General features: G+C 37.3%; 3 protein-coding genes across 3 annotated transcripts; 1 reads left to right on the top strand and 2 right to left on the bottom strand.

Annotated features, from left to right (window-relative positions):
- Positions 1-4,472: 4,472 nt before the first annotated feature.
- On the bottom strand, positions 4,473-7,479 carry LOC113328057 (probable serine/threonine-protein kinase SIS8). Its single transcript, XM_026575150.1, has 12 exons — positions 7,424-7,479; positions 6,432-7,297; positions 6,307-6,347; positions 6,123-6,191; positions 5,939-6,039; positions 5,698-5,776; positions 5,444-5,542; positions 5,265-5,333; positions 5,134-5,183; positions 4,952-5,033; positions 4,738-4,832; positions 4,473-4,629 (listed from the first exon to the last, which is right to left on the bottom strand). The coding sequence occupies exons 1-12, from the start codon at positions 7,477-7,479 to the stop codon at positions 4,473-4,475; spliced, it is 1,764 nt and encodes a 587-aa protein (XP_026430935.1).
- Positions 7,480-20,178: 12,699 nt separating this feature from the next.
- LOC113328056 (F-box/kelch-repeat protein At3g06240-like) lies at positions 20,179-20,982 on the top strand. Its single transcript, XM_026575147.1, has one exon. It carries the CDS (start codon positions 20,179-20,181, stop codon positions 20,980-20,982), a length of 804 nt encoding a protein of 267 aa, XP_026430932.1.
- Positions 20,983-21,162: 180 nt separating this feature from the next.
- Positions 21,163-23,383, bottom strand: LOC113327675 (probable leucine-rich repeat receptor-like protein kinase At1g35710). The gene has a single exon (XM_026574826.1). The coding sequence runs from the start codon at positions 23,255-23,257 to the stop codon at positions 21,203-21,205; it is 2,055 nt and encodes a 684-aa protein (XP_026430611.1). The 5' UTR covers positions 23,258-23,383; the 3' UTR covers positions 21,163-21,202.
- Positions 23,384-24,452: the final 1,069 nt, after the last annotated feature.

Raw genomic sequence — 24,452 nt, 5'->3', positions numbered from 1 at the left:
GCCGTTATAGTGCACAAGTACAAGTCAATCAATGCAATTATACTTGCAAAAAATTTGAAATTTAAATCCGCCGGCACTGTTTTATTTCACCAGTATGCCGACTAAGTCAGGTCCGAAGGGTCTGAAATTTGTTACCATGACGACCTGATGATGATTTTAGGCATCAGGAGACCAGTTTCTTCTGTGTATCCGCCGGAACTGTATTGGGTCTTAAGCATGCCGGCTAGGATTTGGTCGATAGGGTATGAATTTTGTTACCATGCCGACCTTATATGATTTTAGGCATCAGGAGAAGGTTTTTCCTCTGTGTATCCGGCGGAACTGTATTGGGTCATTAGCATGCCGGCTAGGATTCGGCCGACAATTTATGAATTTTGTTACCATGCCGACCTTATATGATTTTAGGCATCAGGAGAAAGGTTTTTTTGCCACACATAGCCGGCAGGGTCGATAACATATTACCTTGCCGGAAAGTAAACATCCGGCTAGGTAGGAATCGTATTACCTTGCCGACCCTGGTAACTACATAATTTCCGTTGTCAGGGCCGGCAGTCTGACAATTCACAACCATGCCGGCCCTGGAACAGTCGGCAATGTAACTTAAAAAAAAGCATGCCGACATAAGTATTGAAACTTTACATAACTAAACAACACATTCATTCAACAACTGGAAATCCAACACTTTTTGTCCAAAATACGAAAACATGTCCCATAAACCTTAAAAAAACATTTGTCCACACCATTAACTTAAACATTTGTCCACCACAATATAAATAAATAAACTAGGAAAGCATTCATTCACCACGACCTCGACCACAACCTCGTTTAGGAACACTACCACTGCTGCTACCTTCACCACCACGACCGCTACGAGCCCTCTTTTTGTCAGCACTCAGCTTGGCTTGTGCTTCCCTCCTAGCTTTTTCTTCCACCTTTACTTCAGCCTCAAGTTGCTTGAACAATTCATGGGCATCCTCATTGTCAACATTGCAAGCATAGTCAATGTGCTTGCTTTGCTCTTCAATCGACAAAGGCTCTCCTTTGTCTTTAGCGCAACACAACACCTTCACAAAGGTCTTCAAATACTCCTTTTATTTTCAATTACACAACAAACAATTAATATAGTGATTCGATAATGTAATCTTAAAATAGTAAGAGCAACTCTAAATACTTACAAAGAACTTAAGACTTGTTGCTGGGTCTTTTGATGCCATCTTCCTCTTACGAGCCAGTTCTTCAGTAGTCATTTCCCTAACCACAGTAGGACGAGCCCAACCCAAGTACCATGCCATGTATTTCTCACTAGCTTCATGATCGGTGGTCACCTCGTCCAAAAGATTCACATCGATATTACGGCGACGTCTATCATCCCAATGTTCTTGAGTTGGTGCTGGATCGTAAGAGACGTTAATAGTTTTTTGGGACGTGGTGCATTCGGCCATGTTGACAGTAAAGAACGGCTTTTCTTCATAGCTAGAGTTTGTTCTCCATCTCCATCTCCTTCATCTTCTTGTTCCTCTTCCTCTTCAACAATTTCATCTTGGATATTCTTACCTTTATCTCCATTACCATCATCATCATAATCATCATCATCATCATCATCATTACCTCCTCCAACATTAAGCATTTATTCATCACCATCGTCATCATCATTGTTACCTCCTCCAGCAGCCGGAGTGCTTTCATCAGCATCATCATCATCACCTCTTCTACCAGATGGAATTGATTGGTCTTCATCTGGAGTCTCTTCTGAATCACTGGGTTCAGATGGTGGTTTATAATCTTTCGTTATACGGATCTTTGTCGTTCCCGGCACAACGTATGCCCCTCGATGTGTTAAAGTCAAGAGTTTTCACCAACACGAGGAGGTCTTGAAGGAGGACTAAGAGCTTTCAAAGCTTTCTTCTTTGCCTTTTCCAACCTGAACAAGAACAATTAAGAAAAAAAATTTACAGGTCAGCATGGTCGAAATATATAACCTATCCGGCGGAACAATGGCCGGAAGGGTCTATATCTAAATTACATGCCTGCTAAAAAGCAGCCGGCAGGGTAGCATTCAAATAACCTGCCGACTTATAACAAATATACTACACAGGAGATACAAAGATTTTCCACATTACAGGTCGGCAAGGTACATTACCCATACATTTCCGGCCAACCAACAGCCGACATGGTTGTATCCAAACACCATTCCGGATTTAAAAAATTCAAGGCATCAGGAACCAATGGTTCTAAAACAAGTTATAACATGCCGGAAGGGTAAAATATAATAACATGCCGGCTTCATTAAACAAAAACTGCCGCCGGCAAGGTTGCAGGTTGAATAACCTGCCGACCCTGTGGAAGCAGTTGCAGATATTAAACAGCCGGCAAGATATTCAACCTAAGAGCTTTCCGGCCAAACCCTAATTATGAAAAGCCGGCAAGGTCGATAACTTAATACCTTGCTGGCGTCGCAACTGCCAATTCATAATTTCGATTTTTCTGACCTAAGTTGACATGCAAACATCAAATAAAAGTACTAGAGTGAGTTTAAGTAAGCCCTTACTTTCTTAAGCGCACCATTTCTCGTGTTTCAGGGGCTGCGAATTCTCCTTCTTCGACAGTTCTTTTCTTCACTTTTTGTTGAACTAGTTTTTCAATTCCAGGGTTATACTCATTGGGTTTTGAATTAACTTCTTTCATACGAGTTCCCTTCCGCCGTGGTTGATCCATTGATGAAGATTAATCGGAGTTTTCAAATCGATGATTTCAATGAATTAATCGACGAGTTTTGATTGTGGTGGGGGTGATGGAGCCGGTATGGTTGTGGAGGAGGAGAAGAAGAGAAGAAAAAGATGAAATGAAAAGATCAAAACTGATTTAGGGTAATAAGTTTTTAAAAGGTAAGGGTAGTTTTGTAACTTACCCATTAGGACTCCCCCTAAAATCCTTAAAAAGAGTCTCTTTAAAATTGGGTATACCCCAATTAATCTGGGTATACCCCAATCTCGCCAGGTTATATAAGTTCTCTTTCTATATTTATATAAAGAATCTGAAGGAATGTTTGAGGCCGCAAATACAGTTAAGGTGGGACCCAGCACATGCAAGAAAATATCATGCTTTCTAAATGAAATTCATATATTATGGAATGTGGAGATTCGGTGATACTTTACAATGTCTCGTCATATTATGACACGCGACACAACATTATTGGGTGAATTTATATTTTCATGACATGTGGCAGACTTCTATTGGGAGGTGATGTGGCGACGAAGCAGAAAAGCGTGAATTCATTTGTGAGTTATATTTATGTGTTGTTTCAAAATGAACCAGGGGCCCCCGGCCACAGAGCTGGAACAGAAACAAGAGAAGGGTTTAGGAGTTTTGTTTTCGATTCTTCATTTTTCTTTAGCTAGAGTTTGATTTTAATATGTTTATGGTTTTCGAGAAAGCCATGTCTAGCTAGAGTCATGTTAGGGTTTGGGTAGAAACCAATTTAATTGTGTAAAGTCTACATTTATATGCTCAACAATGATTGAAATGACTAGTAGTTTTTCTTCATATAGCTTGGTATTTTATTGTTCATGAGATTATCTTGATTATTTATGCTTTTCAATTGATATGGCGTGCTTTGCTTAAATCCCTTGACGTGATATGCTTTAGGATTGATAGGTAATGCTTTAGAATCACTACCCATGAAGCGAAGAAAATTACAACGGAGAAACAATATTTGGAAAATGCATGGAATATATTTTTAACCACTAGTAGAATTTGCATAATTAATTGGTGAAAACCGAAAACCCTAATAACCCGCTCTCATTTTGTTTACTATTAAAATTATTTATTGTTTCTTTTTGTTTCGAATTTCTGAAAACGGTTAAAACATCATCTTGTTAATTAGTTATTTGTGATATTAGTTAGTAGTAGTATTTTCACACTCCTCGTGGGAACGACCCTCATTTGCTATCGATACTACAATTGACCTGTGCGCTTGCGGATATAACTAGCTTTCATTTAATCATTAATTTTGGTTATCTAAAATCTACATCACCTTACTTCGTCAATATTTATTTCGCGGCTGGCGCCTTGCCGGGTACTCCAATTGATTCCTCGCAGTTTAGATTCCTTATACGAGGTACTTCGCTTTAAGATTTCGTGCTTTGTGTTATTAGTTAATGGCGAAGTAATTTTGACATTTAATTTGACAAGTCATTGACCGATATCTTTAAGTGAGATTGTTCAGTCTTATTTCATGTCTTCCTGTGTGGCCACATGACGAGCCTATTTTGTGTACCTACACATTCCTTGTCAAGTTGTTTTGGTAGATTCACTTTGATTCATTTCTTTGCATATTATTTTTATACATGTTAACTCATTGTTGCAAGATTCCAACAACTCTAAAAGTTGGCTTGGAGTCCGAGCAATCCCTATCTTACGAATAACCTGAACGTTGAATCCATCTGCCATAAATCTCTCTGCTGCTAGATAATTTACTCCACTTCTTCTTCATCGTGTTTATATTGCGGTACATCATTGCTAACCCTGGCCGAGCATGTCTTTGATGTCGCTTTTTGAACAGAATAACGTTTTTGAAGAGTTTTCAGCTTTCCTAATAATTCCTTGAATGTTGGACGGCATCTTGGGTCACTATTTGGTCAAAAGTGAAAAACGATAGTAATTACCGAGATATAAGAGACATGCATTATTGTACATGGTTACAAAAAATTGTATACTAGTTGCCATATTGTCAAGCACCTTTTCCAGCATCTCTCAATTAGAGATGCCCAATGTGGGTCTGTATCCTCTGGAATCTCAAGCCGTCGGTCCATGAATCCTACAGCTCCAATCACCTGCATAAGTGATCATTTGTTAAAACTGTGAATGTTGCATTATTCATAAAGGGCACCCACATCTTTTGGTGCATAAATGAGAAGTGGAACCAAGTTTTTTGTATCAGTTAAACGAATACTTGGAATGAGTTGAGGGTATCCCATGGGATCTTTCCTGTTGCAAGCTCCCACAATACTACCCCAAAGCTATATACATCTGACCTGTAGTTTACCATGCATTACTCAAGAAATTGGAGGTGACAGAAGTCAAATAACCCTAATCTTATCTTTAAGAAAGAAGGTGGAATCATTTCTAACTTACTTCTCATCTGAGGGTTCGTTACGGATAACCTCTGGAGCCATCCACTGCGGCTGGAGGGAAGAAAAGAAGTGGAAAGACAAACTCATAAGCGCGGAACTTGGTAAATAGTACTTAAGGTATATAGTACATACCGTTCCTTTCCCTGACTTCATAGAGAGATACGTTGCATGTTTGAGTCGTGAAAGGCCGAAATCACCAACCTAAAAAGGAAAACAAAATAAATTAACGGATGATATATTGAAAGCACATTTTAGTAAGACGAACGTAACGGAACAAAAGAATCATAACTTAGAAGGTAGCAAACATGCACCTTCACCGTCCAATTCTTATTAACCAACAGATTTGATGACTTCAAATCACAATGGACAATTGCTGGGTTGAGATGATGAAGATAACTCATACCTCGTGCCTAAAGAAAAGTTGGCGAAAATATGAGGTCTAACATAAGAGGAAAGAAAATTGCAAGCAACAAAATACCGAAAAAGTAAGTACTTCAAAAGCCATAGTCTAGTACTTATAAACTAGCTAATATTTTAGTTTATGCCTTATCTAAGGAGTACGTACAATGTCTAAAGCCATGAGTACACGCCGCTTCCGACCTATCTTACAAGTGCTGTGATGAAGCAACTGAAACAAACTTCCCCTACATAGCGAATATTCTTGACCCGGTTAATAGAAAGATAAGGGATAATCAAAACAAACTCAGAACAATTAAGGAATCATCTTCGATATACGGAACACAAGAACTAGAGTGTTCCATGGGAGATTATGAAGTTCTGATCACAACATAAAGTAAAGAACAAACCGTGGCATGAACTCTGTTACAATGCACAAGTGCTGAGGTGAACATACTGCTCCCATAAAGAGTAACACATTTGGATGACGAAGCTTCTTCATAAGTAACACCTGCGAAAAATATGTTCATTTACAAGGATGCATATATATGCATGTTTATTGAGGACAGTAATGAGCTTAAGTTGAATAACTACCTCTTGTCTGAAAGAGTGTAGCAGGTCATCAGAGTACTCGAACTTAAAAAAAACCTTTAGAGCAATTTCCTGCAAAAAGAAGATTGTGCCTCTTACGATCTTAACTGGGGCACTACGTTTTGAAAATTTAGGCATAACTATTACTCCAGCTGATTAAGTTCTTCTAAAAGAACAGAAAACTTACCGAACCATACCACATACCATGATATACAGTTCCACATGAACCTGAGAGCATTCAGATCAGCAAATTACGGCATATTAAAAACACAAACAAATTCCTTCTAAAGAAATATCTAAAGTTCGTAGTACCTTGCCCTAATTTTCCCCCAACCCTTAACTCTTCCCACAAGATGTCATAATCTGATGAATCTGTTCCCGTATCAAATTTACAAAGAGGACTGCTAATGCTATTACTAGTACGGCTTACACTAATTTTTGCAGTCGCATTAGAATCATTAGCATCATTTGCAAATTGGTTATTACTTCCCAGAACCTGGAGTTTAGGCTTTCCGTTGGACACTGAACTCTTTGGCCGAACAAAGTCATTTTCTTGTTCATTACTCATGCAGGCAAAGATGCGATGTCTAGTCCTTTCTACCAACCCATCACGTTGACTTACTTTCCATGGCCATGATATGTTTTTCTTGCTAATGCAAGCCACTGCTGCTGAAGTACCAATTTCGCCTTCACTGTTCCCACCATATCTTGCCACTTTTCTTCCGGGGAGTTTTTCCACTGGGACAACTCTAAAAGGAATGTCTCGTGTAATAAGTGTTCGAGCTCCACATGAAGTAACTAAAACTTGCAGAGGCTGTTGACAATCATTATGATCAGGTTTAGATGTCGAATGAGTAAAGGTGGAACCGACCTTCGATGATGAAACTGGTTGTGTTTGGTCCATTTGAAGAAAGTCCCGTGCATCAACAGATGTACATATAATCCCAACAATACTTCCATTATCATCATAGAGTGGGGTATTGGAAATATGCACAAACTTTCGATTCCCTTGTTTAGTCTTAACTGGAAATGTCCCCGTCCAATTTCCTCCCGAGACATTCTTGCATAAAATGTGCATCGCGTCTTCTCTGGCCTCCCTTATGACAGTGAGGTCAAGGATATTCTGACCAAGGGCTTCTGAAGCAGAGTAACCATAAAGGTTCTCAGCTGATCGATTCCTGTGTGATCCACATATAAGCATAATCAATCAAGTGCACAATCTTGAAACCGTAATAAAATAAAAATAAAAATTCCAAGTATAATCCCAAATTGAGAAATGCACACACAAAGAAGAAAATATTTACCAGTAAGTCACCGTACCAGTGGCAGTGGCATCAAATACAATAATAGCTTGACCCATTGACTCCAATATATTCAAAAAAAAATTATCTCTCGAATTCATGGCAATTCCTTTCCTAGAGGTTGGTTGGTCGAATTCAATACCTTACTGAGAGGATATAAGACTGTATCAATAAAAATCATTAGTAAGAATATATAAAGTGGGAGAATTACTGTTTAAGGTTTGCATGTTCTGCAGGCTACAGCTTCAAGTTCTTGTTTACTCTTTAATAACATCGATCTCTGTTCTTTTCCTGGAATTGATCAGTGCTAGTGGTGATGATGGGTGGTTTTTATTTGAAAACTAGAGAGAACAATTCAATAAAGGCATCAAGGAAGAAAATTAGGGCCACCTTCAGCAGTAGTGGTGGCTGTTGGTGGTACCGGGGGGGTTTTCTTTTGTCAGTTTTTACAGTTTGTCGCTCATCCATGAAGGTCATCGAATTTGGCAGTAACATTTCCACCCACATGGCACTGCATGTTCAGCTAGAATTGGTGTCCTTAAGCAAAGAGTAGCAATGAAGGAAGAAAATATGTGACAGCTTGCACGATCACGGGTAAATTACGGGACTTGTCAAAAGTCGGCAGAGACTGTCAGTGTCGTGATTAACTTCCGCTTTTAGATGAAATCCACCCACCATGGGTACGTGGCTAGTGCAGAAATAACTTCCATGAGGTGTAAAGAGTTGCTGTCAGAGCCATGCACTAGTCGACATTCGGAAGTGTTGAGAGGTGGTCGAAAATTTTGTTTCTGGTCAAGATGACCTTGACTAGTCAACGGTCAAAATCGATCATTATAACTTGCCTGAAAAGAATGGGCAGGTTAGTTGGGGTAGGAGCAGGACTTCCATTTTAGAACCGCATGTTCTACTTCCCCTTTGCCGAGAAAAAAAATAGCATCAGCTTTGGTACGACTCTCATAGCATTCTTTTTTCCACCGTTTCTTTTTGGGGATTATTGTTAAAAAAATACTTTTTCTTTCGTTCGTTTTTTCACGGTTTGTTAAGAACCACTATGAAAGGGAAGGACCACTTTATATTCCAAGTATCTTCCATTTTAAGCAGCATTTTTTCTTAATAAAACTTTAATAATAATAGATTTAGAACTAAATAATATTTTGGGGATATGTTCTCCCGGCAAAACTCTGTCCCTACTAAAAATGAGCATGCTCCTAGAGGTATAACACTACACAGAAAATCGGTAGTTGAAAATCCTCAAATTCCAACCATTGAATTTAAGATCGATAAATAGTTAGATTTGGTATTTTGGAACTTACTCAATTTTAATAGATACATAGAACATTATAAGAGGAACACCATAAGACATTACCGGTTAAATTTTATGAAGATAAACCGCAAAATATGAGATGTGTGAATATAACATTATGAAAGGATATAACATGCGTGAAATATAAATAAGTGAAGGAATCTTCTCCTATGTGAAATTCTCTATGATGTCTTCTGTGTCTTTTAATGATATTGATATTGATATGCCATTCAATGTGAAAGATTTAGATAAAACATATCAAGGAAATTGCTAAAGGCAATAGCATGAGTGATCAGCAAATTGAAGTTGAAATGACTGAGATCGTCAGGATTGCTCTCTCAAAAGGAAATTTGAGACAATATCAAATAGAAAGGATAAGTAATCGCAATGTTAAAAACAAGCTTAATGCAATAATCAAGAAGTGGGGCATTTGTATAAAGAAGAATGCCAGAGATAAGACTGCTCTTAAACCAGACTCGCTGACGTTCACCAGAGTACTTTGTGTATTTCCTCGAATTGCAAGTGAGCTCTTGATTCAGAATCCCGAAAAGTTTATGCAAAAAGTTCCTAATGATGCAGAGAAGTTTGTGGCCAAAACTTACAAGCTTCTAATGGGCATGAAGCATATGGGTTTTGGTGCGCTTATTCCTAAGATAGTAAGTAATTATGTCTACAACGAAATTCTTGAAGTTGCGTATTTAGCTTTTTTGGCCGAGTTCAGCTTCACGATTAATCCGAATTTGAACAAGACCTTTGCGGAGCGTATGAAGGTAAGCAAGCTCAAAAGACTGCTGCTATTAATGGTCCTATATCTCATAGTGATAGGATCAGTTATTTGATGAGTATGGGATTGGATACTGTAGAAGCTGTTAGTAGTATGGTTGATGTTGCGAATCTAGCTATGGCTGCTTGTGGTTACGAAATTAGATATAGTATGGACACTTTCCAAACAGTAGTCCAAGGAAACAAGGTAAAAATTGTCGAGGATGATGGTGTTTATGCTCAACTTGTTACCAAGGCAGTAGAAATAGCTGCGGTTTCTGTTCATAGATGTGACAACTCAAGCGGAGCATCATCATCTTCACAGCAAGTCTCGGAGACAGCTTCTGGAGATAACAACAATGACCAACTGTGATGGTATATCACTGGTGGAAAATGGAAGTTAAACCACTGTCAGGACGAGACGTGATATCGTTAAAAACGACTGTTCTTATCAGTTGTAATTTAGAAGTGGTTTTTTCCAAAACGACTATTTCTCACAAAGGTTGAAATCTTTAAAAAAACTACTTTCTCCATCAGTGTGTTAATAAGATTGATAAGACTCTGATAGATACAGTGGTTTATATTGATAATTTTACAACAAAAAAAATGGATTGATTCAGCTGAATTTTAAACAAACATTAAAACTGAGATCAAAATTAAAACTAAAATTATTATATGGAAACAAAATTAACGTTTATATTAAAAGGTGGATTCCATTTACAACTTCAAAATTTAAGTATAACCCCGGTTTAACATATCAAAACTTTGAAAATACACTCACTAACTTCAATTGTATAAACATAACAAAAACAAATCGGTAAACAACACTAGTATAGATTGAATTCTTTGAATAGCATGTCCGCAAGAGCAATACCAGCAACAGTTTCATCCTCCTTTGTGAAGAAGTAAGCTTCCACTTGGAACCTTAAAAAAGGGCTCCAACACAAAGGATACTTCAGTTAAAGCACATCTGCAAATATATGGACACAATAGCATGTCCGCAAGTTGAACAAAATTATAAATAAATTTGTGTAATAGATTGAGATAAGTTGAACAAAATTGAGTACAAAATGATCATATATTAAAATAGATTAATAAAAATTACAAGTAACCTTAAAAATGAAAAAAAGATACACCCAGGAAAAAAAGAAACCAATTAAGTATTTTTTTTTATTAGCTATCTTTATGGTTGTTGCTTCGGATCTGGAATCGCTTCTCCGAGTTATAGCCGACTAATCGACAATGATTCCCAAATATGTTTTTCTATCTCGTGAAGGAATTCAAGATACATGCTGTAGAAGAGAACAAAAGCCTCAAATAAGTAATGATTTCGGTATGCCTAAAGTAGCATGTGGATCGAAGAAACGCCGATCAGATCTTCAAAGTCCTAGCCCATAAAGTTTTTTATGCTTCTTCCATTTTTTTTCTTGATTACATACAAAAATACATCCAAAAAAGAAAAATGAAATCCTCAAAATCTGAAAAGTACAATAGCGAAACTTACAGAAAAAGGAAAATCAAAACATCTCCTAAGAAATGTTTTCCTTTTACTTAAGGAATAAGAACACCTGTTCAAAAAATATAGAATCAACAAAAAAATGGTGGAGACAAGACTTATCTTTGTACTGTGTGATGTCCTTTTCGAGTCTATAGGTTGCACAGGATTTGGTGGTGGTGGCGGTGGCTATTTTAGTTGACATGTTGATTGGTTTAGAAGAAGGAAGAAGAGAATAAGATGGAGACTAAGAAGATAGTAAGAGAATAATATTTGTTATTTTAGGATTACACCACGTATTAACCAAAAACGTAATATATCGAAACTAACTTTTCTTTTTTTATCAGAATATTGTAACTAACTTAGTCCAACGTGCGCACCGTTATGTAGATGTGGTGGTTCAGTTCTTGACCAAAATCAAATCTCTTGTTTGTTTTTTTTTGTTTTTTACTTTTTAAATGAATTCATTTACTTTATACGGCACCAACACGGGTGTTGAAAATTATTAAGCTCACCCTATTTTAGCACCTAGCTAACACAATACAGATGTTACATAAGTACTGTCACAAATGAGTATCTTTTCTGACGGCTTTTATAATGTTGAGAATAGAACGTCACTAACCCGTCTGTTTGTTGTAGTGTATTTATCCTAGATTTACTTTCTCTCTCTCTATTTCTTGACCAAGACTCACTCTAGAACTCCCCTACAAGTAATGACCTCTCTCCTTTATATAGGATTTTACATAATGGATGACAGCTAAGAAATCCACTATTTTCGGGATCACTATGCGACATATTCGCTCATATACAATCGCTCATCTTCGCATAGCGTACCTCTTCGCACAGTTCTTCACACTTTACTCTTGACTTTGCTGACATCATCTGGTGTGTCGTCTTAACTTTGATGTGTGCGATGCTCTTCGCTTAGGTTGTATTCTTTACTTCGCTTGATTACTAACATGTGCAATATCTTACTCCTATATTTTGCCTCTTCTCATTTCGTTTATTCTTCAGAGTGAGCGATATGAGAAACTTCCATCTTATGTCATCGCACATGTTAATCCTTTTACGTTTTATTTTACCGACAATTTCCCTGATTTCAAGCTTTCTTTATGTACACGTGTCCTTTTAACCACTCATCTTCCGACACGTCTTTTTAACCATATGTTTCTATCCGTTCAGTTCTTCGCATTAACGAGAATAAATCTCGAAAAACGAGTCGCGCTTTCCTATATACTCTCTTATACCTTTTTCCTTACTCCTTTTATTTCTTTTATTCTTCTTCACCTTCTCTGCAAGTTTATACTCTTCATTCCCATTCTTCAATGGCTCCCGCTGGTAAAAAGATGGAGATTGAATTTAACAGATTAAAAACTGAATTCAATCAGAGGGGTTATGAATTTTCTCTTCCTCCTTCATCTAATTTCGCATCAAAACTTAACCTTGATCTAATCAAATCTGATCAATGGAATAATCAAAAAATCATCGTTGCGTTAGGTCAACTTCAATTTCTACCAATTCCTCTATATAACCCTGAGATTCCTCTCTTCTATAGAATTCTTGTTGATGATAGATTCACACGAGGAATATTTCAGTTGAGTGGTGATGTTATTAGGATACCATTAGAGTATGCTCGTCGCGCGGCTGGTCTTGGAAATTCTTACCCTGATGAAGTGCGAAAAGAGGATCATCGTGATAAAATTATAGATCCCGCTGAGTATACCCTTGATAATTTCTTTAATAACTATTACGTCGCTGTTATGAAAAGTAACGTAACTAAATGGGATGTTCGCATAAGTAGAGTAGATGGTATCGCTGAAGATAAGAAAATTATGCGAGATGTTGACTGGAATTCAAATTCTAACCGAGCTGCTCGCAGATCCAATGATTCTTGTTGGCTTAATTTGCATGTCATCTTAGAAGGTTCCTTTGTATCTGGTAAAACTGAGGATGGTTCTGACAATCCTCTGCCCGAAGATTTACCTCTTTACCAACCTTGGGAGTTTAAATTACTCGAAGATGAGGAAAAGAAAGTAGCGGTATGTGATCCTCTTGATCCAATTTGTAACCTCTCATATATAACTTTCCTTCTTATCTCTTATTTCTTTTCCTTCGCAGGCTGCCAAAAAGGTCAGTACTTCGCGCAAGGTATCAACTTCGCGGAATAAAGAAGTAAGAAACACTCTTTCTATTTTTAACAATATTGTTGCCTATGTTTCTTATCTTGATAATTCGCGTAGGTGAATCCTTTGAATGACAAAACTTTAGGCAAGGGCAAGAGCGCTCCTAAGAAACCCACATCAAAAGCTGTATCCAAGATAACTTCGTTAAAATATGATGTCTCTAGGAAGCGTGCGAGATATGATTCTTCCTCGAGTTCGAAATCTTCAGATAAAGATACTTTTGTTTTTGAAAAAGAGGTATCGATCGATTTGTATCGGAATAAGTTATATGATCTTTTTTCTTGAGAGATGCTTTTTCTACTTTTGAGGATGATGAAACGGATCGTGCCTTCAAGATGGTCTCAAAGATCTGTGTTGCTTCTAATTGGGAAGATCGATCTCTTCGTGGATCTTCCTCCGCGATAAACCCAGATTTTCAATTTGCGATGAATGGCTTGGTAATATTCTGCAACATTTGTCTTTTATCTTTTCCTTAATATTTCTTCTTTTATTTATAATGCTTCTTTTATATTTTCACAGAATGCCCGCATATCTTATGCGATTTCTTTAGATATTGAAAGAAAGCTTCGCAAGTTGCAAGATGAGAATGCCAAGCTGAGACATGAGAAGTCTAATCTTTCGGATGCGAATGCGAATCTTACAAGCGAGAATACAAAACTTAAAAATGAGAATTTAACTAATTATCAATTGATTCTCCAAACTCGAGAAAGAAACAAGGAACTCATTGGTATGTAACTTATATTTTCTCTCTTTTTCTTTTATGCGATCATTCGCACTTCTTACTTAGTTATCTTCGCAGACATGTATGACCTTTCAAATGAAACGGCTAATCTTCCTGATGCTGAAATTCTTTTAGAGCACCTCAATTCCTCTTTAAATAATTATCCTACTCGAGGATTTGAAAACTTTAGCTTGGAAGAGTTAAAATTAAAATATACTACCATTAGACAATGCCATAGAAGTGCATTATCCTCTACCAATAATTTTAAACGACGTTTTTATGAGAGGAGGGAAGCAATTCAAGTATTGGAGGCGAAGAAGAACAAACTTATTATTGAAAAAGATGAAATCGCTCTTAGGGGTGCGAAGGCATTAGAACATTTTCAAGAATCTAGTATTGAAGTTAAAATAGAACGTGATTCAGCTTTTCGTGAGAGGGACACGCTTATCGAGGAAAGAAACTTAGTTCGATCTCAACTCCTTATAGAAAGTGAAGCTGAGTTTAATTGGGCTGCTAGAGTTCTGAACGATGCTAGAATAATTTAGGTGTAAATGTTAGTCTTCAAACTGAGCATTCCACACTGGTCGCAGACATTATTTCCAATTATGAAGGTCATTTGTTGTTCTTTGATCTTCACTCATACTTTTAAGAATAATTGTCTGTTATTTTAACTCATTTGTTGATACTTCGCAGAGAAAGAGAAGGAGTATCAAAAGAGAATTGCAGAGTTAGAAATGGATTAGCTGCTAAAGAAGAAGAATCATCCGCTCGTAACTCCAAGTATCAGCAATTGAAGGAAAATTGGTTCAACTTAGTCCAAAACAACAGTAACGATGCTAATCGCTCTCGTGAGGCTGTTGTTAAAAGAGTTTGTCTGGAGAATGGTATTCCTTTGTCAAAGTACAGTTTTTCGGTGATTCCTGAAAATGTACCCATTTCCTGATATCCATCTTATTGATGGAGAAGAAGATTCTGAAGAAGATTATGAAGAAGAAACTAGTGATTCTGAAACTGAGCGAAATGAGGAAGATGAAAATTGATCGCTTCTTCTTGTTGTAATTTTTTGTTGTAAGTTCATGTAAATTCAGCTTTCATCTTTTTCATATAAATCTTCTTTTCTTCGCTTCGTATTTATGATCTCTTCATATGCATATAAGACTATCAAAATGGGGAAAATAACACTTTCTTTGTATTCCCATTCTTGCCTCTTGTTATTTGGCATATCTTGATAGTCCAAGTATGATTGTCATCCTATATCATAAACTTCTCTTGGTGCGAGCACATGTGGAACTTCATGAATAATTTCTTTTCTTTTCTTGTATTATCTATGAGGTCTTATTTTTGCATTCCTATGTAAAGGTCTTACGCTGCCTCTGTTTATGTGCGACGAAATCACAAGCAGTCTTTAGACCGTAGTGTATTGACCCATTGATCTCGTCTTATCATTTTTTTGTATTATTTCCTCTTCAGGTTAATTCGCATAAATATCACAAGTCTTAATACTCGTATGAGTTAAAAGTCTTGTGACATTTATGACTTTTGACACAATTCAGCTCCGTAATGGAGGGTGCCGTCCTTATATTCCCCCTGGTTTCCCCTTCAAGGAAGCTTACCTCTATAGGGTTAATATTATGGATATTCCCATCCAATTTTTCAAAAACCAGTTGATTTCGCAGTCTTGTAACCTTTCAGCTACAAGACTGCACCCTAAGTGGGGTTTCTTTGGACCGAGTGCATCATAGTCAGGACTTGTCAAGAGTGGCAAGGTACGCTCCAGACGTCCCGGGCACTCCTGACTCAACCGTGTACCTCAGCGCCCTGATCGAGTTTCTGCACTCTTTCGGAGTGCCTTTCTCACCTTAGGCTCTCAATCTAAGATTATTATCTTAGACTGAAAATTTAAGGTATCTCTCCCGGATGGCATTATCGTTTTATTCTCACCCCAAAATCTCCACAACTCAAGTTCCGGGGTCAGTGTAGCCTTTCCTTGAGTCATGCCTTCTAGGTTTCTCCAATTATGACGTGAGATAGGTCTTACTATATTTCCTCTTGCATATAAGCGAACTAGGGTGCACGCAACATTTGGATTCCTAGCCAATCTGATAATAAATATCATTTTATGTAGCCTTTTATAAAGGTCTTATTATAAAGATTTCTCTTTTTGTTTTCTTATTATGGATTTACCATATGAAATTAAAATTTCTCATTCCAATCTTTTAATTCGTACAACTCTAGTACGTAAGTGCTTTTATCGAATCATCTTGCTCAAAGAAAATCAGATACACTTCATTCTACTCATTTGTCTTCTGCACTTTTTGAATCTTCTTAAGTTCGCGTATGTTTTCCAGAATATTCATTTGCATAACCATTCAGTTGGCTTTGTGGAAAGTGATTGTACCCTCCAATTTTTGATATTTTTCCTCTACGCTTTTTCTTTCCATAGAAACTGTGTTGCTAATCTTGATTAACATTCTTTATTCGCATAGGAATCTATTCCAGCACTTCGCATACTTGTTTCCCCAACTTCGTACACAGCATCAACCATCAGTTTCTCTGCTCTTTCACTATCTGCTGCATATGTTTTCCAATTCCGTCGCTTGAATTCTCTTGCTTCGCATTTGTCAACATCAATTTCTTGGCAATTTTTACTTTCAACTGTATCTCCTCTTATAATGCCAACACCCTGAGGTAAAGGAAACTTTATGTATTGATGAAATGTTGATGCAACAACTAATATACTATGCAGCCATGGTCTTCCAATGAGAGCATTATAAGGCGATTCGACATCCACTACACAGAATGTGATATCCGTTGGTAAATTTTGTAGAAGAATTCGCATAGTCACTTCTTCCTTTGGTTTATTCGCAGAACCATTAAAGCCATAGATTTTGTATGTTGAAGAGATTAACTCATCATCTCTTCCTCCCATGGTTTTATATGTATGATAAAAAAGAATATCTACAGAAGTTCCAGTATCTATAAGTATTTTATTTATCGCCCAGGTGTTTTTCTCATTTTCTTCCTCATCTTCTTCCAATGGCTTCGGATTAATTCCCAATCGCACCACCAGTGGACACTCATGTGATTCTCCTCCTCCTGGTGTTTCATCTGCGCTGAACGATATTTTCTGCTTTTGCCATTCCTTCAAGGGTGATATTTTTGCCAGGTTAAGAATTTCCCTTCCTTCAACATCTCTTGCATATAATCGACTTAAGACATTATCATGAAAATCTTCAATGTTTTTGAACGAGTGTATGATCGAGTTACAATATAAATTCTTTGCCTCCGCTCCCAATTCAATAACAAACGTATTCCTGTCTTTCTCCTTTGCGTATGTATTTCCTTGAGGTGGTGGTGGTGGTAAATTCCTTGGTTGTTTTAGTAAGAAATGGTCCAACTTTCCTTGCTCAATCATTCGCAATATAATCTTCCTCACATTTCTACAGTTGCTTGTTGTGTGACCATGGAATCTATGATAGACATAAAATTCTTTACTCCTCCTCCCTGGCGGTGGCTCTTCGCCTACATTATGTGGTTATGGAATATCATCCATTAGGAGAGCGGCTTCCCATACTTTATCCACTGTAGTATTCAACTTTGGCAAATTTATCTATTCCCACACTATTCTTCCAGTTTTCTTGTTATAATGTGTTTGTTGTCCTGCAGAACTTCCTGGTTGAACTGTATCAGTACTCCACGATTTTGAAGTTGCTTGTCTCTGTACTCTTTATCAAACTCTGCTTGATCTGCACTGCCCATAACCACTAACTTTGGTTCCATCTCTGCATTATTCCTTCCCTGATTTCCCTGCGATGTACTCGCAATAGCATTTGTCATCCTCGGAAGTAAACTTGTATTTCCACCTTTCAAATCAGATATTTCGACTGGGTAAGACTCCATATCTCTTTGCTTTTCTTCAAGTGCTATGTATTCTTCTTGAAATTTGCACAGCTACGACATTGTTATTGTATCCTTTATTCTGAAGATTTGGGTATATAATAGATCTGTTGCAAAGAGAGCATTAATGAATGCAAGAATAAGATGTCGCTCATCCACCCGTCTTCCCATTTCACTACACATGGTTCTCCAACGTGTTGTTAGATGACGCAAACTCTCATTTATTCTTCTGCGAAGTCCGAATGATGTCTCAATCCCTGGTCTGGATAGATTATTACTTATGTATTGCCACAGAAAGACATTTTGAAAGTGATGAAACAAACCAATGGATTCTACAGGTAGTCCTTCAAACCACTTCAAAGCTTCACCTTCTAAACTTGTAGCAAAACATTTGCACATTACTGCATCATTATTTTCCTACTGCAATAAAGATCTTGCATAACCTTTCACATGTTGTATCGCACATGCACTTCCATCAAATATACTTGTAAATGCCGGTAAACTACACTTAGATGGTATCGGTGCTCTCTGAATTTCCTTTGTAAATTGAGTTTTTCCAGCTTCCTCCACTGCTTTCTCTAGTTGTCTTCTTCCATCATTTCTTTTTGTAGTCATCATTTCTCTTAATTCTGCCATCTCCTTAAGAATTTCTTTGCTTAATGATTGATCCAAGTCCTCTCGCATGGGTCTTTTTAATCTTGCTTGTCTCAATTTATTCTCATGATTGTTTTGGCGTATTGCTTCCTGTATCTCCTGTTGTTCAGTTTCTTCTCTTCTTCGCCTATGCCTTTCAGTATTTGCTTCAATTTGTACTCTATCATGTCTTTCTTCGTTGCCTGTGCGATCATATCGATGTCTTGATATCTCTCTTTCTTGTGGTGTAACTCGACCTTGTTCTGTATCATTTATGTGATCACGCTCGCGTCTCCTATCTCGATTATCATAATCAATTTGAACGCAATCCGCTTTGTAATTCTCTCTCTTCTAATTCTTCCCTTCTTCTCTGTTTAACTCTCGCACGTGCAGTCTCTCGTTCGCGCTCATATTCGTCTCTTAATATTTATCTGCCATGTAATATCATCTGTCCTTGCCTTGGATCCTCTTCTTCCCTTTCAAAATTAATATGTGCGCGACGAAGAAGTTCACGTGGATGTTCGTACTGATTAGTTGCTAAGTCAACTATACGTTCCCTTTCCTTTTGATCTTCCAAATTTTCATTTTCTTGCGAGTTTTCTTCAATGACTTCCATGTGTTGCCTTCGCCTATCATTTCCTCGATTAGATTGACTCTACTTGATCTTGACCTTCTACTTGATCTTGACCTTGAGCGTGTAGCACACCTTGACCTTTGTTCTTATAGTCTAAGATTCTCTTTTCGTAAATCATCATTTTGACGGATTAGATTCGCACACTCTTCTTCTTTTCTCCTTCGTTCAATTATTAATCTTTGCCTAAGTTCTGCAATCGTCACATTTCCTTCACTCGCTGTAATTGGTCCTTCGTTCCCAATTCCCTGTCCTTCCTCTGTAGAATCCGTTATTTCAGTATGGACACTCATCCTATCATAATCTATATCATTATTCTGTCCTTGTTCTCGCTGAGATCCAATTGGAATTTCTGTTCTTTGATGTTCGTCCACTCTTGCTTCTTGTTGCTCAAGATTTGTAATTCGTCTTCATTCAGCAATTCTGTTACTTCTTCTAGTTGTCATTCCTTGTTCAACAACAGATTCAATCCTTACCATTTCTAAATTTTTAGATCTCACTTTTTTCCTTAAAATCTTTGATATACTATCAGGAATTTTCATTCATCCCTGTTTCTAGCGCCAAAAATATAGTTGTCATAAATCTGACAATTGCATTCCACTATCACTAAATGAGAATTTAGGCAATCATTTTCTTATTATATGAAATGTAGATAGAATTACAAAGATTGATCCAACTATTACAATGATCTATTTGCCCTAGATTTACTTTCTCTCTCTCTCTCTATTTCTTGACCAAGACTCACTCTAGAACTCCCCTACAAGTAATGACCTCTCTCCTTTATATAGGATTTTACATAGTGGATGACAGCTAAGAAATCCACTATTTTCCGGATCACTATGCGACATATTCGCTCATATACAATCGCGTACCTCTTCGCACAGTTCTTCACACTTTACTCGTGACTTTGCTGACATCATCTGGTACATCATCTCAACTTTGTTGTGTGCGATGCTATTCGCTTAAGTTGTATTCTTTACTTCGTTTGATTACTAACGTGTGCAATATTTTACTCCTACAATCCCCTTACCAGAAAATATGTTAATCTTCCTCAACTTGTTGTAAAGGAAGAAGACGTTGATCCTGATGTAATAGAGGAAGAACCTGATCTTATAGTTGAAGGAGAGGTTGACATGTGTAACCGTATAGCATGTGGATTTGGGTATGTCAGGTCTACTCATGAGTACAAGGTTGTTAGAATACATTACCTCGATGAATACTATGATGAAGGGAATGTTGAAGTATGCACACTTGGCAGTGGTTGTGGGTGGAGGGCGATAGGTAACACTACCTATGAAGTTGCCACGATGTGTGGAGGTACGGGTACTTATGCCAGTGATGCTATATATTGGACTTCATACAATTTCGTTGTGTCCTTTGATTTGGCTAACGAAGAGTTTCCATTGCAATCTGTCCCCCCTCCTATGGAAAACCGTCGGTATGACGACGTCATGTATGAACTTGTGACTCTAGGAGGGCATTTGTGTCTTTATGTGGATGATGATTTACACGTGGAAATCTGGGCCTTGATGAAAAGTAAGGACTCTAAGGAGACCTGGCGCAAGGAGTTTGATATAAATTACGAAGCCGTAGAAGCTGCTGATATAGGTACTGATAGAAGGAAGTTGCAGCCTATTTTACTTGCAAAAAACAGAGAAATCATATGCTTATACGCTGACTCTGTGCTATATTGTTATGACACGAAAACAAATTTTTTGAAGATGATTTCCGACGATACATCAGCGGACTATTTCGAAGCTGTCGCAGCAATTGCTCATGTAAATACGTTGGTATCGTTGGAAGCTATAGGAGAAAATTCAAAGAGGTATACGGTTCGTCCACGCCGGGCTCGTACTCCATGGGATGATGTTATTGATGAGTTGGACCGAGTTGCCCTAGGTGAGGAAATTGATATTACGCGTTTCAGACTAAGGTGATCAGCATTATGATAATCCCTATCATCTGCCTATTTGGTAGTAAATTTATTTATTTAAAGCTCTCCGTTCACTTGAGTTATATTATAAGGTTCTGGCAGTTTCAGAATTCTTTTTTCTATCTAATTATGGTGTTCTAGCCAGGAATCATTTTTGAGGATTATATGTGTAGCCAGGATAATATATCAATGAGGATAATATATAAGAGAAATTTGATTGCATGCTACAATTTTTTTTTATTATGACGGGTAATTGCGACTGCAACAGAATCAACATTCCTCCAGTACGCTGTCCACCATTCCTCTTTTCTAAGAAGCAAAACTAAAAATAAACCCCAAAATCCAGCTACAAATCCCATTGCAATAACACCGTAAAACAGTAGTCTCTCATTCGCATCCTCCTGGTCATCTTTTTCCACTGCATGTGTAGAGCCAATGTTCTGATCGCCCTTGCAAACATTTATCGTAGGTGTACCGCATAATAAATCGTTCCCAATGAAAACTGAACCATCCCAACTCAAAGTCTCAAAGTGAGTTCCTTCTGGAATCTTTCCACTCAACTTGTTGTAAGATAAGTTCATGAAACCAAGAGAATCCATTGATGTCAAAGACTGGGGGATATTTCCAGACAATTTATTCCAACTTAAATCCAAAGACTCTAAACCAGACATATCTCCCACACTGGCTGGAATATCACCCGAGAAATGATTGTGTGACAGATTAAGCATATAAAGTCCTTTTAACAAACCTATCTCTTTTGGAATGTTTCCGGTAAGATTGTTAGATGATAAATCAATCGCCGAGTTATAACTTAAGAATATCGCAAGCGGAGCACTGATCCCTTTGATCACCATATTCAATTTCACATCCTCAGAGGCATAATAAGTAATGGTAGATATATCATCTAGTATAGTTAATAACTTCTTTAGATTCCCGACATTCTTAGGAATTAGGCCAGTGAGATTGTTTTGAGACAAGTCCAAAATACGGAGTTGGTACAACTTAGTAATCTCTTCAGGAATAGAACCGTTGAACTTGTTTGACCTCAGGGAAAGGATCTGAAGGTCATGAAGTGAACAAAACTCAGAAGGTATATTGCCTTCAATATAGTTGTCCGCTAAAATGAGAACTTTCAAGTGCTGAAGTTTACCGAATGAACTAGAAAGAGAACCACTGAGGTTGTTGTCATTTAGTTGCAAATATTCCAGTAATCCTGCATTTGCAAGCTCATTTGGAATACCTCCAGAAAAATTGTTGTTGCCAAGATTTAGATATGTAAGCTCGATGCAGTACCCTATACTAGCAGGTATACTCCCCGAAAGAGAGTTACTATCCAAAGAAAGTAGCGTCAACATGGTTAGATTTCCGAACTCTGATGGTAATGACCCAGATAATTGATTGTCAGAAAGAGAAAATTGAGTTACGTTTCTCAAATTACCCACAGAAGTAGGAACTGAGCCAGTTAGTTTATTCATATACAAAGATAAGTGATAAAGAGACCTTAAATTTCCTATATCATGAGGGATCGAACCAGTGAGATGATTTTCGTAAAGAAAGAGACGACGCAAGGCAGTCAAGTCAGTTAAAGAAGAAGGGATAGAACCAGTGAAAGTATTGGAGGATAAAATCAAAGCACTAAGAGACCTTAAATTTCCGATTTCTCGAGGAATGATGCCCGAAAGGTTATTTGCACGGACCGATAAGCTGATCAAGTTTGTTAGATTGCATATTGAAGCAGGCATAGAACCATTCAGTTGGTTAAAAGATAACCACAGATTAGTAAGAGAATGCAAATTTCCAATTTGTTGAGGAATTAGTCCACTAATTAGATTATTGGAAAGAGTAAGATGAGTGAGTTTTGAAAGATTACCAATTTGAGAAGGAATGAACCCGGAGAGTTTGTTTTCGCTTAAGTCAAGACTAACAAAGTTGGCAAAAGATGTGAAGTTAAAATCATGGAGTGCACCTTGTAAACCCATACCTGCAAGATTCAATTCCGTGACACTTCCCTCGCTGTTACAAGTGATTCCGTACCATTTGCATTGACTGATTGTACCATTAGTAGAATTTCTGTTCCAAGATGGAAGGAGAGAAGAAGTTTGGTTCATAAGAGTTGATTTCCATTGTAGAAGAGATTCTACCTCTCCATCTAGTTGTACCTGTTTTTCCCCAATTGAACTAAACGAAGAACCGGAGACTGAGATATGTAATTTAGAAGAAGAAACAAACACAAGCAACACTAACAAAACATCAACGGCAACTTCTGATATTAGGATCATTTTTTGGTAGTATGTAATTGGGGGAGGAAGAAGAAAGAAGAATGATTATGTGTTTTTATGCACATGGAATTACAGGTTTTTTGCTAATGTGATAATGTGAAAGGTTTTCTTTCAGTGATATGTGTACACTTTTCACCAACCAAGATGTTGAAGGCGGAGCCATCAGAATGATTAAAGTAGGCCACTTGGAGAAGCACTTTGCTTTTTCTTGTTTGGCTCCATATATGCTGGTTTTCTTAGAAAGCAGCAAGTCTAGCTAATTTACATGAATAAAATATGTTGTGTGCCTCTTTCACAATCTTGGAGATCAATTGTCTGAGTGTGTGTTTAATACAGTAATAACCAACGACGATCTTTTCTTTCAACTCAACGCAAAAGTGCAGATGTCACTGTTGGACATTGATAAAATTATTGTAAAGATTTCAATGACCCGAGTTCGAAACTCGTCGGCACCTAAATTCTACTGAACCGACGGATTAAAAGTAAAATTTAGGAAAGAAAACATCGACCATTAATTTAAAAATCTCGGGTCTAGCTTGTAGTTATCGATGTTCATTCACAACATTTAGATAAAATCACATTTTCAAACGATTATGTGGGATAGATAAATAAAGATGCATTAAATTTAATTTGATTATAGAAATCAAAATGGGTGGGTAAGGCTAGATATGGATCCGCTTGAGAAGCCACCAAGATGTGATGTTGTTCAACCATTTTATTTTCAGTCACTATCTAAAGAAGACGAAGGTTTTATTTTGGCCACGTTTGAAATATTTTGAAATCTGATATACATTGAATGAACCAAAGTTAAGAAGCCTCCATCAATGGAAGTTACACAGACACCAAATTCAAGTTTATTATTCTTCTTACTCAAATTTCTTCTTTTATTATTTGAGTATTTGAAAGATTAGGTGATTTAAGTGTGCGTTAGTACTGAAACAAATTTGGCATGATGGAAATGATCGTAGGTAGAGAATGCAGAAGCGGTGGAAAGTATTTGGAAATTTCCTACAAATACTGATATTGAGAAACCGCAACCGGACTCCGTCGTCTCTTCCCATGGATGAGTTACAGTACTCTGTTTTTCAGAGAAAACAAATTTTATAAATGTGAAATTTGTTAGAAGTTACTCTGATAAAAGTTTAATCGATGGATTTGGTACTTCCATGTTCTCCTTACATGGATTTTTCTCTGA

Source organism: Papaver somniferum, unplaced genomic scaffold, assembly GCF_003573695.1.
Source record: "Papaver somniferum cultivar HN1 unplaced genomic scaffold, ASM357369v1 unplaced-scaffold_107, whole genome shotgun sequence".
NCBI lineage: Eukaryota > Viridiplantae > Streptophyta > Magnoliopsida > Ranunculales > Papaveraceae > Papaver > Papaver somniferum.
Note: the sequence above shows the minus strand (reverse complement) of the source record. Positions and strands in the feature narration are given on the sequence as shown.

Coding starts and splice junctions, on each gene's coding strand:
- LOC113328057 (XM_026575150.1), bottom strand. CDS start 7,479: ATGGGTCAAGCTATTATTGTATTTGATGCCACTGCCACTGGTACGGTG. Junction 6,348..6,431: donor TGGGGGAAAATTAGGGCAAG/GTACTACGAACT, acceptor GAATGCTCTCAG/GTTCATGTGGAACTGTATAT. Junction 5,334..5,443: donor ATAAGAATTGGACGGTGAAG/GTGCATGTTTGC, acceptor TTTCCTTTTTAG/GTTGGTGATTTCGGCCTTTC.
- LOC113328056 (XM_026575147.1), top strand. CDS start 20,179: ATGTGTAACCGTATAGCATGTGGATTTGGGTATGTCAGGTCTACTCAT.
- LOC113327675 (XM_026574826.1), bottom strand. CDS start 23,257: ATGATCCTAATATCAGAAGTTGCCGTTGATGTTTTGTTAGTGTTGCTT.